The 16,562-nt window shown below is 50.1% G+C and overlaps 1 protein-coding gene across 1 annotated transcript; it reads left to right on the top strand.

Moving 5' to 3' along the window:
* The first annotated feature begins 5,933 nt into the window (after positions 1–5,933).
* On the top strand, positions 5,934–9,479 carry MAGEL2 (MAGE family member L2). The gene is made up of 2 exons (XM_037145879.2): positions 5,934–7,301; positions 7,356–9,479. Exons 1-2 carry the CDS (start codon positions 5,934–5,936, stop codon positions 9,477–9,479), a joined length of 3,492 nt encoding a protein of 1,163 aa, XP_037001774.2.
* The last annotated feature ends 7,083 nt before the right edge of the window (positions 9,480–16,562 follow it).

Below are 16,562 nucleotides of genomic sequence, written 5' to 3'. Positions count from 1 at the left end.
TCCTCTCTCCCTAAAGCACTGAAAAAACATCTTCACATGAGGAATTAAAAAGAGAGAACAGAGAGAAATGTCTTCATCTCACCCTCAAAATGCATGCATAGGTAGGTAGTCATCACCGCGGATCTGAATCTTAGTAGAGTTGTGAAGAAGTGCAGATCCCACTGACTGCATGTTAGATACTGAAACATTTAAATCCCACATACTACTGGTCTAACAGAGGCAGGATTATACCTTTTTTTTTTTGGTCTGGGAGTAACTATTATATACTTTAGTCTTTAATATTCATATGCATTGTTTCACACACAATAAAAAAAATCAGAAACGTGGGAAGAAGCAGAAAAAGGGAACCCATGGACAAGACAGGAAAAGAACACATCTGGAGACTCAGAGATAAGCCAGATGTTGAAACTGACAACAACAAAAAAAACTTCTGTCACCATGACAAACATGTGGAAGTATAGAGTAAAAAGATGGGCACCGCATTCATGAACAAATTAGAGATCTTAGCGAGAGATGGATAATAGAGAAAGTAGTGGCAATGTTATGAGCCAAACACAGTATCAACATGAATAATTCATTTTGGGCTTCACGGCAGACTGAATAAGTGATGGAAGGAAGAAGGGTCAGTAAACATGGAAGTGGGTTAGTGAAAAGCATCAAAACTGAGAAATTGACAGCATTCAAGATGCACAGGGCAATGTGAAAATTATTTTAATGTATGTGGGTAATCAGAGAGCTGGAATGACAGGAAAGGGAATAATATGGAAAAATTACCTGACAAGATAATGGCTGGAAATTTTGCAAAAATGGTGAAATTTATCAACCTCTCTATTGATAAGCGCAGTAAACCCCAACAAGGATGAAGAAAGAAAATCTACATCTGTGTCTGTCATCATCGAATAGTTAAAAATAAAAGAGAAAACCTTCAACGTAACTGAGTGGGGAGGAACATCACATACAATGATTTTTTTGCTACAATTCCATGGAATAACGTCTTTAGGGTGCTGAAAGGAAAAATAAAAGTGCTCATGTATTATTTCTAGCTGGCAAGAATACATCTCAAGAATGAAGCTGAGAACCAAGAACATCAAATGGGAAACAGATAGTGTCTTCAATACACAGTGCTGGGCAAATGGAACACCACATGCAAAAAAAAAACTCCGCTGAACCACTGTCTTATATCACACACAAAAGTCAGCTCAAAATAGATTAAAGACTTCAAACCATAAACTCCTAGAAGAAAACATACAGCAAAAGCCCCCTGGCATTTGTATTGGTAATAATTTGGTGTGTGTGTGGGGGGGGGCGTTATACAAAAAGCAAAGGCAGCAGAAGCACAAACAGACAAGTTGGACTTAGCACAATACTCTGTAGGTCCACCCATGCTGTCTCAAATGGTCCTTGTCTTTTATGGTCAAGCAGTATTCCACTGCATATTTGTACCGCATCTTCTCTATCCATTTGTCTGTTGATGGGCACTTATGCTGCTTCCGTATCTTGGCGATTGTAAATAATGCTGCAGTGAACCTAAGGATGCATATGTCTTTTCGAATTAGTTTTGGGCACTTTTGGAGGAAGACCAAGAAAATGTTCCTTATCTCATTTTGAGAGATGGGAACGCAGTGACAAAGCTCATTAAACAGAATAATGTAGACCTATGCCTGTCGTTGGGTGTTAATTATAGCTAACAATTTTTAGGAGGTTTTGGCAGACTGGGCATCGTGGTTAAGGATGTGGCTCTTGGCAGCCCGTAAACCAGGCTTCAGTTCCAGACGGAGGTCGCCAACTCTGTGACAAGCTAATTACCACCCTCAGCTTCAGTTTCTCGACATGGAAAATGGGGCCAAACACCCGTGGATTTTGTGAGGCGTGTACAATGTTTGTGAACTTTTCAGGATGGTATTTGATCAAATAAGAACCATTCAATAGTAGTTACAATATTTAATGAACTCCTTGCACTTCTTTCAAATGCCTTGTACTTCTGCTATACTTGGTGTCTTTTTTTTTCTTTTAGTGTTCAGTCTCTTTGGAGAACACTGATGAAATCTCCACATCTTTAGAATTGTTCTTTTTCTCTGTGCTTTGCTCTAGCCAGCATCACACCCTCAATACTCCAAACAGAAGGGAGTGTTCAGTTTTTTGCAACTATCTTGACCAATATGAGTGTGTAACAATGCAAACAATAGCACTTCATTGCACTAAAAATACCACATTAAGACCATATTTGTCTGTGAGATCTGGCATCTGATGTTTCTCTGGAGCTCTATGCATAGCACGATGTTAGACATAAAATGAGTCCCTAGGAAAGGAATTTCGTGAATAACTGACTTTGGACTTTTTGAAAATTGTCACTGATTATTTTACTCACTTCTAAATATGTAGACTGGCCATGGCTGGGTAGCTCAGTTGGTTAGAGCATCATCCTGATGCATCAAAGTTATGGGTTCAATCCCCAGTCAGGGCACAGTCAAGAAGCAACCAATGAGTGTGCATCAATAAGGGGAACAACAAGTTGATGTTTCTCTCTCTTTCTTAAATTAACTTTAAAAAGAAATATGTACACTAAGCCTAACGGTGATAGGGAGGTGAAAAGTAGGCAATTCTGGGGCTGGTTTTACACTTTTATTCCACGGCTCCTTACTGATCACTCAGGATGAGCTGGGCATATGCAGGTGAGCAAAGCAAGGTGCCAGCCCACTTGGAGGGTCCTTCCTTGTGATGATACAGACAATAAATAAATGCACCAAATCTCCACACCCTGGCTCGGTGATTTTCCTACTTGTTGATCCTCAGTGCTTTCCACAGGTTTTTGCATTACTTGTTCCCCTCTCCTTATCTACTTACGCAAGTAACAAAGTCCTTTTTCGTCAGAAGACAAACAGACGCATGTACTCCAAGGATGTTTTCTATATATCTGCTTTTTGCTTACCGCTCACCTTGGACTTTTAAGCCATTTCATGGGGAAAGGGGACTTTGGTATCTGGAGCACAAAGACCACGTAAACAAGAGTGTCGGGGGTGGGGGGTGGCCTGGCCAGGTGGCTCGGTTGGTTGGAGCGTCGTCCTAACATGCCAAGGTGGCAGCTTCCATCCCCGGTCAGGACACAAACAAGAATCAGCCACTGAATGCATCCATAAGTGGAACAACAAACTGCTGTCTCTCTCTCTCTTTCTCCCTTCCTCTTCCTCTAAGAATCAATAAAGAAAAAATGTTTCCAAAGAGTGGTGGGGGCTTCAGAGAGCAAGATTCGACAAAGAGAAGGGGGTTGGCAAGATCTACTTCAAGCTTGTGATCCAAATTCTCCACTGGACTCAGGAGAGTGTTGGGCTTTGATGGTGTCTAAGCAGCTGATTTTTGCTAAGGGGCTACATGTCACTTGGTACCTCGGGTGTGTTTCCCGTGGAGTCAGTAAGCAGGGGGTAGCTGGCCTGTCATGCGGCCTGGGCGTGAGAGTGCCGACTGTCTAAAACAGGAAGGTGTATTTTCTAGAGAAGAAAACACCCCACTCAGCCACAATTACTGGCCCCAACAGAGAGACATGGATAATTGTTCCCCGATTTTCTTTCACTGGTTCAAGAAGGTTGCCAAGTGTGACTTGTCTTCCTGCCATTTCTAAGGGCGCCTACAAGGTGGTTTTTTTCCCCTTCTACAATTCCCAATACTTCCTTTTTGGGCTCCTGGATTGCCTGTTGGCATCGATAAGACCCACTTCCACATAATGGGTTTGAGGGGAGTTGACACTGGGTAGCAATGCTATTCATTGAGCTCCAACATCCAAGAAAACAGTGGGGCCCAACTGGTCACTGTTTATGGTATAAGATGATTCAACATCACAGGGCACTGGAGGTTGAACTTGCCACGATCCTGAAAAAAGAAATAGTTAGTAGAAGAACTCCATCTCTGGGTGATGTATCCGTTTGAATCGGAGAAGGAAAGAAGGACGCTTTAAAGAGAGTAGAAATGCTGTAGGCTGACACAGACTTGGAACTATGAGCTGACTTTCCCAAAGTTCTCCACATCCAGGGAGGGGGGTACTGTGAGGGGCAGACTGGGTGATAGGGGAGCATGAGAATTATGTCTAGGGTTGACCTCGCTGAAGTGGTTCTGACCCCTGAGCCAATGCAGAAATCGAATAAGGGCGAACAACCCCCAAGAGGGACCTAGAAGTCACAAATTATGGCAGTGTCCTTTCTGTGGAAGCATCATTCTGGGGGCAATGCATTTTGGTGACACGTGTCAGGCACCACAGCAGCCTGGGCACAGCAGCTCTGATTTCTGGTCCCTTCAACTGTCAGAAAAACAGCCAATACCTCATTCTCAAATTATTCTCTCATTCTCCAAGGACCACCTTGAAGAATGAGACAATAACGACCACCTTAGCAGTGCACACCTGCTTTCATTGGGATTCAGAAACGACCAAGAAACAAGTTTGAGAAGCCTGGCTAAGGGGACCTGGGAAGGGGAGGGGGGTAAACTCCACCATTCTCTTGTGCCCCCTGGTGGCATTTCCATGCTTTTTGGTCACTCTGGACTCTCGCCCTAAAGTGCAAACACCCTCTTCTAAACTAAATCTCCTTGGTATTTAGGATTTTATCGATTTCCAGAAAAGTATCCAAGGAGAGCTGAGACTGTCCTTCCCTTTCAGCAGGAGGTAGTAAAGGGTCACCGACGAATGTTTGTCTTTTCGTTTATCTTTTAATTCATCACCTAATTTTTTAAAACTGTGTTTATGAGGAAATTTTCTCCAACTTCTGTGTTTTATTCTTCCTGTGTTTCCTATCTGTTAACCTGGGACCTATTTATCCACCCACTTTATCATTTCTCTCCTGTATTTTTGAGTTTTCCTCTTCACAGTTTCTGTCCCGCTCTGCAACGGATGAAAAGCACCAAGAGACTGAGCCTTTCATCCCAGCCTCGCCTGGGAATTACCCACCTCCCCCGTCCTAAAAACGCTGCCTTCCCTCGAAGTCTGCAACATCTGAATTCCCAGCATTTCTTCCCTTGTCTTCTCTGCCACCCGTCCTCTCTGCCCCAGCCCGAAAAATGCCTGGATCCCCCAAGACGCAGCTCCTGAGCACACACGGCTTTGGAACCTCTCTCCCTGCCACAGCTGCGTTCCTGGGGGGCACCCCACTGCCACCCCTGCCCTCTGCGAGTCTCGAGCAGTCCTGAGACAGTGCCCGCCGGACAGCGGTCCTGGCAGCCCCACCCCCGCACCACAGCCGCCCATCCCCGCTGATGCCCATCAGCTCCTCTTCCCATGTGCGCCCCACCGTACCCGCCCCCCCCCGCCTGAGAATAAGTGACAGCAGCTGTCCTCCACTCCCCCGGGACGGAATTCTATGCCTCCCCCCGTCTCTTTTACTCTCAGGTTAGATAAGCTGCCCAGCATGACCCTTGAACTGTGTACAAACACACACACGCACGCACACACACGCACACACGCGCGCCTCGCATCCTGCGGCTGCGGCTCCGCTGCCTCTGAGCTCAGAGCGCGCCCGCTCCCCCTCCCACGGGTGCCCCCATGTTCGCAGTGGTCCGCTCCCACTTGGCGCTGCGGGGCGGGGGGTTTCCGGGGCCCACGCACGCGCCTGTCACCCCCTCTGTGAAAACTCATCCCTGGACAGTCCGACCGGGCGGCATTTGGGGAAGGGACAGAGAGCAGAGGTGTCTTGTGTCCGCCGGGGCTGCTGGTAGACGCCCCTGTGCAAGATCCACTTGCGGTGGTCGGGGGCGGGGAAGGGGCGGGATTGAGCCCCCGTCCCCCCTCCTCCTCACTGCGGAAAGCTGCAGAGCTAAAGGCGCTGACTTCCTATTCACCAGTCAGCAGGGAGCGATCCTCTGCTCGGCCACGTAGGCATTCTCTTCTCTCTGGAGGAAAAGGCCCGCAGCTGTCGGAGGACACGGCCCACCGGCTGCCAGAGCCAACGGACATGTCGCAGCTAAGTAAGAATCTGGGTGATTCCAGTCCCCCGGCGGAGGCTCCCAAGCCTCCGGTCTATAGCCGCCCCACGGTTCTGATGCGGGCTCCGCCCGCCTCCTCCCGGGCTCCGCCGGTCCCTTGGGATCCACCTCCGATTGATTTGCAGGCTTCGCTGGCCGCCTGGCAGGCACCACAACCTGCCTGGGAGGGCCCGCAGGGCCAGCCGCCTGCCCCCGTGGCCGCGATGACCCAGACACCGGCCCTGGGGGCCCCGCTGGTCCAGGCTGCCCCTCTGGGAGGGCCGATGGGCAAGCCCCCGACTCCCGGGGTCCTGATGATCCATCCTCCGGGGGCCGCGATGGCCCAGCCTCCGACTCCGGGGGTCCTGATGATGCACCCTTCGGCTCCCGGGGCCCCCCTGGCGCATCCTGCCCCTCCGGGGACCCCACTGGCCCATCCTGCTCCTCCGGGGACCCCAATGGCGCATCCTGCCCCTCCGGGGACCCCGATGGTGCATCCTGCCCCTCCGGGGACGCCGATGGCCCATCCTGCTCCTCCGGGGACACCGATGGCCCAGCCTCCAGCGCCGGGAGTCCTGATGGCCCAGCCGCTGACGCCGGGGGTCCTGATGGTCCAGCCGAGCGCTCCGGGAGCTGCGATGGCCCAGCCTCCGCCCCCAGCAGCCCTGCTGGCACAGCCTCCGCCTCCGGGAGCCGCGCTGGCCAAGCCTCCAGGTCCGGGCGTCCTGATGATCCATCCTTCGGGGTCAAGAGCTCCCGTCAACCAGCCTGCAGCCTCGCCGGCCCCGATGGCACAGCCGACGGCCCCACCTGCGCAGCCCCTGGCTTCCTGGGCCCCACAGGCTCAGCCTCTGATTCTGCAAATCCAGTCCCAGGTTATAAGGGCTCCTGCGCAGGTTCCCCAGAGCCCGCAGGCCCCGCCAGCCCAGCTAGCCACACCCCCGGGCTGGCAGGCCACCTCGCCGGGCTGGCAGGGCCCTGCACAGGGCTGGCAGGCCACACCCCTGGCCTGGCAGGCCACACAGGTCACCTGGCAGGCTCCGACCATTGCCTGGCAGGCGCAGCCATCCGTGCGCCAGGGTCCACCGCCCATCCGCCCAGGCCCGCCACCCATCCGCCCAGGGCCCCCGCCGGTGCGCCAGGGGCCACCCCAAATCCGCCAGGCACCGCCGCTGATCCGCCAGTCGCCGCCGCCTATCCGGCCTGCCCCGCAGGTGATGACCACGCCACCTCCGCTCTGGCAGGCCCTGCCGCCCCCACCACCTCTGCGGCAGGCTCCTCAGGCTCGGCTGCCCACCCCGCAGCTGCGGGCAGCCCCCCAGATGCGGGCGGCCCCGCAGGTCCGGGCAGCCCCGCAGGTGAGGATGGCCCCACAGGTGGCTGTGGCCCACCAGATGCCCACGGCCCCGCAGATGCCCACGGCCCCTCCGGCAACGCAGATGCCCTCGGCACCTCCCACCAGCCCGCAGGTGCCCCAGTCTGCGCTGTCCGCCGCGCTGTCGGCCCCGCTGTCGGCCCAGCAGGCTGTGCACTGCCCGCCCATCATCTGGCAGGCCCCCAAAGGCCAAGCACCGGTGCCACAGGAGATGACCACGTCGATGGAGTTCCAGGAGGTACAGCAAGCCCAGGTGCTGGCCTGGCAGGCCCCCAAGGCCCCCGGGCACTTCTGGCAGCCCTTACCCACCCAGGAGGCTCAGAGGCAGGGCCCTCCTCTGGTCCAGGTAGAGCAGCCCTTTCAGGGGGTCCCAGCCTCCCAAAAGGCTCTGCAGATCCAGCTATCTGCCCAGCAGGCTCAGCCCTCGGGCCTGCAAGCAGAGCTGCCCACCTTACACCTCCAGCCTCCCTGGCAGGGGCCCCCTGCCACCTTGCAGGGCCAGCCTGGAGCCCCCTTAGTGGTGGCAAATTTCCCCATGGGCTCTGCTAAATCACTGACGGCTGTGTCAGGAGAACCCAGGGCCTCTTCCATGGACCGCAGAACCTCGTCCAAGGAGCGCAGGGCCCCTTCCAAGGAGCGCAGGGCCCCTTCCAAGGACCGCACCATCTTCGCCGCCACCTTCTGTGCCCCCAAGGTCTCGTCCGCAGCCCGTGCACACCTGCCCACTGCCTGGAAGAACTTGCCAGCCACACCGGAGACCTACACTGCCGCCTCGAGGGGCTTTCCCGCTACCTCCCAGCTCCAGCCTGCCTCGTCGAATGCCTTCATGGGCCCGTCTGCCGTCTTGGAGACCCCAAAGTCACTGCCACTGGCTCCGAAGGATCCCTTTGCCTACGTGGAGGCCCTGCCAGCCATCCCGTGGGTGCCACAGCCCAGTGCCAGTGTGCCCAGGGTGTCCAAGGCAGTGCCCACCATGCTGATGGGCACGGCCGCCGCCCCCCAGGCCATAGCCACCACCCACGAGGCCTCAAAGACCCCGGACGAGCCACCGCGTCGCTCCGGCAAGGCCACCCGGAAGAAGAAGCACCTGAACACTGAGGAGGATGGCAACCGGATGCCGGGCCTGCTTGACTGGCAGGCCCCCAGGCCCTGGGGAAACGTGAACTTGAATGACTGGCAGGTTCAAAACCCTTTCCAGGTCCTGGGTGACTGGCAGGACCCAAACACCGTCTATGGCCTGAGTGGCTGGGAGGGCCCAAGCACCTCCAGGGTCCTCAGTGGCTGGGAGGGACCGGGCTCGTCCTGGGCCCTGAGTGCCTGGGAGGGGCCCGGCACTGCTAGGGCCCTGGGTCTCTGGGAAAGCCTAGGCAGTCCCCAGCCTTTCATCATTTCTGAGTTCCCTGGTCTCTCTCTGGGCTTCGGGGCCTCCTCGAGTGACCCCAAGCTGGAGGCCCAGCCCTTGTCTCCCTTGGATGAGAGAGCCAATGCTTTGGTGCAGTTTCTCTTGGTCAAGGACCGAGCCAAGGTGCCCGTCAAGCGCTCAGAGATGGTGAAATTCATCATTCGTGAATACAAAGATGAATGCTTGGAGATCATCAGACGTGCCAACAATAAGCTAGAGTGCATCTTTGGTTATCAGTTGAAGGAAATTGACCCCCAGACCCACTCTTACATTATCATCAACAAGCTGGGGCGTTACCAGGGGGAGCCGGGGCCTTCCTACCTAGACACCCCTAAGTTTGGCCTTCTGATGGTGGTCCTGAGCCTGATCTTTATTAAGGGCAACTGTGTCCGGGAGGAGCTGATCTTTAACCTGCTGTACAAGCTGGGGGTGGATGTCCGGGAGACCCATGGTCTCTTCGGAAACACGAAGAAGCTCATCACTGAGGTGTTTGTCAGGCAGAAATACCTAGAGTACAGGCGGGTCCCCAATACTGAGCCTGCACAATATGAGTTCCTCTGGGGCCCCCGAGCATTCCTCGAAACCAGCAAGATGCTTGTTCTGAGATTTTTGGCCAGGCTCCATAAGAAAGATCCTCAGTGCTGGCCATTCCAGTACTTCGAAGCCCTGGAAGAATGTGAGGCTGAAGACTGGGAGGAAGATGAGCCGGGCCCTGATGATAAAGCTGGGGGTCCCCCCAGCAGCCCCCCTCCCTGCTAAAGAGGTTTAACAAGTATCTCTGTCCTTTGTGTCCCTGGCCAAAAGGCCCCTGACAGGGTGTGCGTGTGTGTGTGTGCTCGGGGTGGGGGGAGACGTTTCATTCTGGTGTTTACGTTCCAGTTCTGTATGTGTAAATCTGGGTTTCGACTTGGTTCTGTATCTGCCAAAGCTTTGTACATTTCACGTGGTGTTGATTTCAATTGGCTACTGTTCTCTGGAGTATTTTGGCATTTGTATTTTAAGTGAGATCTGTGATTCTGTTTTGTGTTCCAATTGTTATGTTTTGGTATAATCGTTATGTTTCCGTATCAGAGCTGTGCTGGCTTTGTGAACTAAATCAAAAAGCTACCCATCTCATTCTGGTACAGATTATGTAGTATTGAAATAGGCTGTTCTTTGAATGTGAAAATGACTCATCAGTAAAGCTGTCTGCAGAGAAATAAATATCTATATCTATATATATAAATATACTTTCAGCATAACATGGACGTGTTTGTCTTCATTCTAATTTCTGCTCTGGATGTTGGGGGCTGCGTTTTTTACTCTCTGAACAAACTCAAGCATGCAGACTCCTAACAGGGATAGCAGGTGCCCCAGGAGGGAAACTCTGTTTCAAGGACAGAGCTACATCTTCCTCACGACACACAGATTCTAACGGGTGGTGAGACCTAAGGTTCACATGAAACCAACAGCAAAACTTCACAGGGTCGTACACATCTCACATCATTTCATCCTCACCATCATCTTTCAGAGCAGGTTTACGACTTCCGTTTTGTGGGTGTTTACCCTCACACAGATTAATTCCACGGCTCAGGCTGGTGCCAAGTCAATCAAGTGGGACTGTCAGGCAGCTCGTTTTCTTAAGCTTCTGTGGGGAAGCAGGGCCACTCACCTGCAGAGCTGAAGGTATGCAGGCATCTTAATAAATTGGCCAAAGGGGCATCTGACAGACCTGTGGCCTGTGGTGGGTGTCCAGCAGCTCGGGGGGATTTGGGTTTTATTGACACACTGATCTTGGGTCGGACACATTCCCTGCAAAAATACCCAGGCTTGTAATAGGCAAAAGGAGAGCGACAGCTCCCAATGGACTAAGGATCTCACAGTTTGCAGGTAGGGGTGGGTACCTAGGAACAAGGAAAGCTAAGCGGCCTTCCTGGTGGTGGTGGGGATGAATCTTAACACGCAGGAGAGGTCAGCAGGCCAGGTCTGCACCCTAGGGTGCAGGGCTTGGTGTGGGGGGTATCACAAGAGACGAGTGAACGGTCCTGGGTGATTTGGGGAAAGATATTCAGGCCCACACCTAGCCCGTGGACACAAGGTTTCCTGAAGCCTCTACTCCCTTCAAGTGGGCAGGGATCATCAGCACTGTGTCCACCCCTACTGTCCTATAGGATCAAGAGCCCCAACCCTAACCTGCCTTCGCTGCACAGGTGAAGTTCGAGCAAGCAGGTCACAGGTGAGTGGAACTCGTCTGCCACCTAGTGGCCGGTCCTGCTTCTGCCGCGGCACAGTGTATAAGGGAACTTCACACCTCGAATACCTGGGATGTGGCTACAACTTGCTTCGTAAAGTTTGCCCATAATTTTACCGCCCAAACGTTCCTCGTTTCCTCTTACATCACAGCACAGGGTGAAACCTCTTCTGAAAGTCCAGTCCGTTGGCACGTAGAAAAAAAGGTTCTATAGTAAGAGGTGGGCTCCCAGGATGCTGGGTACTGCCTGGCCCAGCCCACGCAGAACCGAGTCTAGCACTACTGGCCCTGAACGTGCCTGGCTACAGCGAATCTTAGGCCGAGTTGTCCAAGTGACCGGAAATTCTGGGGGAGCTTCTTGCAAACGTGGGGTCAGGGAGTATGGCGCTCCTGCCCCGAGTTCTATATTCAGTGATTTGGACAACAGCAAGAGGCCATGGAAGGCGACATTGGAACCCCAGCTGAGAGCTATCCCCTCAGAGGCTTTGCTGGGCCAGTCACGTGCCACGCGGGCCCAGCACTGTTTGTTCCATGTATCACCGTTCCTATGGTTTTCTCTAAATCACTTCCGCAAGCAGTGCATGAGCAAGTTTCTCTGTGTGTACCGGCCCCGGAAAGTAGCACCGTATGTCTGGTGCCACATGACGTAGAAAGATAAGCTTGCGAAGTCCAACCCTCCACCTCCAGGGTCGCCTACGTGACCAGACGCAAGCAGAATTTTCCAGTAACGCCAAGAGCTTACTACCTGAATGGGACTGAACTGTAGTGAGGTGAAGTACTATAACAATGCAATTTTAAGAATAAAGAAATTAAATTGGCCAGATAGTCAGCTGAAACGTTTGAGGAGACAGCTGCTTGTTAGGAAAGCAGAAGGCAAAACATAAAAGCCAGGGACAAGTAGGGTTAGAAGCAATGGGAACAAACACAAGACCCATTTATGTGAACTACAATGTAGATAAATGTCTAATGCAAGGTTTATTGTACAATGGACGAAAAAAAAAAAAACCTTCCTTAAACTAAATGGTTAAAGTTATCAAATGACCCAAAAAAAGAAAACCCACAGAATATATAAATGACAAATAACTGAAAAATGTTCCACCTCCCTAATATTTAAAGTCAGAAATATCAGACCAGTGTTCTGGTTTTCATTTATTAAATGGCACAGAATAAAAGGCCATGGAACACCAAATACAAATAAAGTTAAGGCACTAGTGTAAATATTACAACTCATCCTAAAATAAATTCAGTCAACTGCATCTTCAAGAGGTTTAAAAACATTAATACTATTTTTTAAAAAGATTTTTTAGAGAGACAGGAAGGTAGAGAGGGAGAGACACATCAATGTGTGACACACCCCCTTACTGGGGACCTGGCCCACAACCCAGGCATGCGCCCTGACTTGGGATCGAACCAGCAACCCTTTGGTTCACAGGGTGGCATTCAATCCTCTGAGCACAGCACAGCAACCACGGCTAAAAACATTAATACTATTTAACTTAGAAATTCACGTGGGGCTATACTGAATGGAAATAATCTCCAAAGTGGGTATGGACTTCTTCCCCATGAGAGGCTACTTATGAGAATGCAGGGTATTAATTTGCACGTGTGCCTCTCCTGAATGACCATCCCAACGTCAAGGTGGTCCATGGAGTTTTCTGCTGAAAAGCCCCAAGACTTCCCCAGACAATGACTTGCCATCTGCTACAACACAAAATGACAATCCACAGGACAGACATGACACCCTGTGCCTGCAAAAATTTAAAGTGGGGCGGGGGGAGGCCAGTACACACCCACCAAAGCCATAAAATGATCTTGCCAAAAGCCATTCCTCACTAATCTAACTCTGAGGAAAGAGAAATTTATTATGTTCCTCAAAGTAACAAAATCCAGTGCCCTGTTGTGTAGGGTGTTAAGTTATAAGCAAGTGGATATCTTAGGGTATTTATCTAAAAGTGATGGTCTGAATTTGGAGATAATTTCACTACAAGGAATGCTTCCTGAGAGCAGTGGTCAGCAAAGTGGAATCACTCATTGAAGCTGCGGTGGTGAAGACCCTCTCCCGATCCTAGAGGTCCCTACCGTTCATTTACCTGTTGGGTTACAGACACACCCACAACTGCAGCACATTCTCATGCTCCAGAAAATACTTGAGAGGCAAGGGCTCCCTCTACTGGACAGTCCCAGGAACTCCTCGAACTAGGAATTGAAAATCTACGTGTCAACCGGGATCAAGCCCCTGACATTTTTTATATTTATTTTTAATTTTATTGATTATACTATTACAGTTGTTCTATTCCCCCCTTAATTCTCCTCCACCCTGCACACCCCTCCCCCACCATTCCCCCCTTTAGTTTATGACCATGCGTGTCAAGTTCTTTAGATTCTGTATTTCCCATGCTATTCTTGCCCCCCCCATCTATTTTCTATCTACTGTATATGCTACTTATTTTCTGTACCTTCTCCCCCCTTCTCCTCCTCCCACTCCCCTGTTGCTAACTCTCCATGAGATCTTCATTTCTATGGTTTGCTCCTGATCTTCCTGTCCTCTTAGTTTGCTTTTGTTTTAGGTGTGGTTGTTAATAACTGTGAGTTTGCTGTCCTTTTACTGTTCTTTTTTTTATCTTCTTTTTCTTAGGTAAGTCCCTTTAACATTTCATATAATAAGGGCTTGGTGATGATGAACTCCTTGAATTTGACTTTATCTGAGAAGCACTTTATCTGTCCTTCCATTCTAAATGAAAGCTTTGCTGGATAGAGCAATCTTGGTTGTAGGTCTTTGGATTTCATGACTTGGAATACTTCTTTCCAGCCCCTTCTTGCCTGTATGGTCTCTTTTGAGAAATCTGCTGACAGTCTGATGGGAACTCCTTTGTAGGTGACTGTCCCCTTACCTCTTGCTGCTTCTAGGATTCTCTCCTTCATTTTAATCTTGGCTAATGTAATTATGATGTGCCTTGGTGTGTTGCTTCTTGGGTCCAACTTGTTTGGGACTCTCTGAGCTTCCTGGATTTCCTGGAAGTCTATTTCCTTTGCCAGATTGGGGAAATTCTCCTTTTTTATTTGTTCAAATAAGCTTTCCACTGGTGGCTGTTCCTCTTCCCCTTCTGGTACTCCTATAATTCGGATGTTGGAGCGTTTAAAGATGTCCTGGAGGTTCCTAAGCCTCTCCTCATTTTTTGAATTCTTGTTTCTTCATATTTTCCTGTTTGGTCATTTTTTTATCCCTTCTGGTCCACTCTCTTGAGTTCCAGTTTCCTTTCCATCACCATTTCTTTCCTGTGCATTTCCCTTCATTTCAATTACTTTAGCCTTCATTTGTTCCTCTAATTTGTGACTAAAATCAACCAGTTCTGTGAGCATCCTGATCACCAGTGTTATGAACTGTGCATCTGAAAGTTTGGTTATTTCTTCGTCACTTAGAATTATGGGCTCTGGGCCTTTGAGTTCTTCTTGAGCCGTGTTTGGTCTGTTTGCGCCCATTTCATAAGAGGAGCAGAGCCTTAAGTGTTCACCAGGGCAGGGCTGCCCAGGTCACTGGGTTGTGACGCGGTATGTGGGGGTGGGGCCAGAATGGGGCAATAGCGGGTCCCCTCTGCTGCTTCCTGCCACTGGGGCCTTCAAGGCCTGTCTCACTGCTTGCCCCTTTGCTGGTTTATCTGCGTGCAAATGTGTGACTACGGTCAGCCAGCTGCCTTGCGCCCTCACTGGGTCCGCCTCTTGCAACCCCACACCTAAGGATTCACCAACTGCCAAACCCGCACCTGGGGGGTTGGTCTGGCCGAATTTTCCTGCGCAACCCTGTTCCGACAGCCACTGGCTCCGCCCCTCTTACAGGCCTAGCTGAAGGGTTCCTTGTTGTCGGACTTCAGTAGTTTAATTTTCTGTGTTATGGCTGCGTATTTGTTTTACTAAAACTTTGTCTTTAAACTTGGTTGTGCAAGAAGGCACAGTGTTTTTACCTATGCCTCCATCTTGGCAGAAGTCCCAAGCCCCTGACATTTAGATTGCAGACTCTTTCTTCTTTTCTTGTCCCCAACCCAGAAAGGTCACATGGGCAAAAGAAATGCTGAGCATAAGGGGCCTGGCTTCTCCGCGCAGAATCTTAATAAAAGGAGGATCAGAATGGATCTACCTGTAGAAGCCAAGCCATATTTTTCTGTGTGCAAGCCATTTCTTTCTAACCCATCTTCCAGAGATTTCTATGGTGAATCCCACTGAGGAATCTATAACACTGCTAGCTCATTGGCCCAACCTCCCAATCCCTTTAGACTTGAGAAGTTAGACTTGCTCCTTTTTGTTTAACATAGAAAGCCTGTCCTGGCCACGTGGCTCCCTTGGTCAGAGTATCCTGCCATGTGCCAAAAGGTTGTGGGTTTAATTCCCAGGCAGGGCGCATACATAGGTTGTGGGTTCAATCCCCACTTGGGACGCTACAGGAAGTAAGTGGTCCATATTTCTCTCACACATCCATGTCTCGCCTCTCTCTAAAATCAATAAACACGCTGAGTGAGGATTTAAAAAAGGATATGAAGCCTAGGAAGAGCTTTTCCTCATTATTAGCTTCCTTCTATTTCTTGGCAGGGTAGAAATCACCCTGGAGGTCTCAGTGAGCTGTCCTACTCAGTGCACATGGCCTTGCTCTGCAAGCTGCCAGTCTATCTCCCAGGGAGACTGGCTTTCTGAGCTTTCACTTGTTCAGAGTGAATTCAGCTCCCCAGCCATGGTTAAGAAAGGGGTCAGTAGCATCCAATCAACCAGCAGTGATGCAGAAGCAGTTCTCAGACATGGCAGACCTCCTGCAGCCTATGCTCTATGGTGGCCCTGAATCTTCCCCTGGGAACAGCTAGTGGGGGCCACCAAGCAATTGGATGGCTGGGTTGTTTTTTTTTCCTGGCTTCTGTGAGACATCCCTCAAAACATTTTGCTTTGAAATAATTAAAGATCCACCGGGGCTGTCACATAACAAAAGTTTTAAATTTTGATGGAGTTCGATCTATTGATTTCTTTCTTTTGTGGGTCAAGCTCTTGGTTTCATATAGAAAGATTGTAGAGGGTAACTGCATGTACCCTTCCTCTGGTTTCTCCCAATATCTACAATATTCTTTTTTTTTACTTTAAATAATTTATTTTTCAATTACAGCTGATATATAATTTTATATTAGTTTCATGTGCACAACCCAGTGATTAGACATTTTAAAAAATTGCAAAGTGATCACCCTGGTAAGTCTAGCACCCACTTGGCACCACACATAATTATTACAGTATTATAGCCTGTATTACTCCCTATGCTGTACTTTACATCCCTTCTGTTATGTGACTTATTCCGTTACTACCAATTTGTACTTGTTAATCCCTTCACCTTTTTCATCCAGCTCCCCATCTCTCCCATCTAAGCAACCATCAAAATGTTCCATGTATCTATGAGTCTGTTTCTGTTCTACCTGTTCATTTATTTTTTTAGATCTATTTTGTATGGTATAAGTATTGCTGCCCCAGCTTTGCTGTTTCCATATTCATGAAATATCTTTTCCATCTGTTTACTTTTGGTGTTCTTTTACTTAAAGTGAGTCTCTTGTAGACAGTATATGTAAGGGTCTTATTTTGTTGTCCAT

The sequence above is a fragment of the Artibeus jamaicensis genome, unplaced genomic scaffold, assembly GCF_021234435.1.
Source record: "Artibeus jamaicensis isolate MK-2021 breed Jamaican fruit bat unplaced genomic scaffold, CSHL_Jam_final scaffold_612, whole genome shotgun sequence".
In the NCBI taxonomy this organism is placed as follows: domain Eukaryota; kingdom Metazoa; phylum Chordata; class Mammalia; order Chiroptera; family Phyllostomidae; genus Artibeus; species Artibeus jamaicensis.
Note: the sequence above shows the minus strand (reverse complement) of the source record. Positions and strands in the feature narration are given on the sequence as shown.

What these genes read in the sequence shown, in the direction of transcription:
- MAGEL2 (XM_037145879.2), top strand. Translation starts at nt 5,934, where the DNA reads ATGTCGCAGCTAAGTAAGAATCTGGGTGATTCCAGTCCCCCGGCGGAG. An exon ending in AGGTCCGGGCAGCCCCGCAG is followed by an intron (nt 7,302 to 7,355) that starts GTGAGGATGGCC and finishes ACGGCCCCGCAG; the next exon opens with ATGCCCACGGCCCCTCCGGC.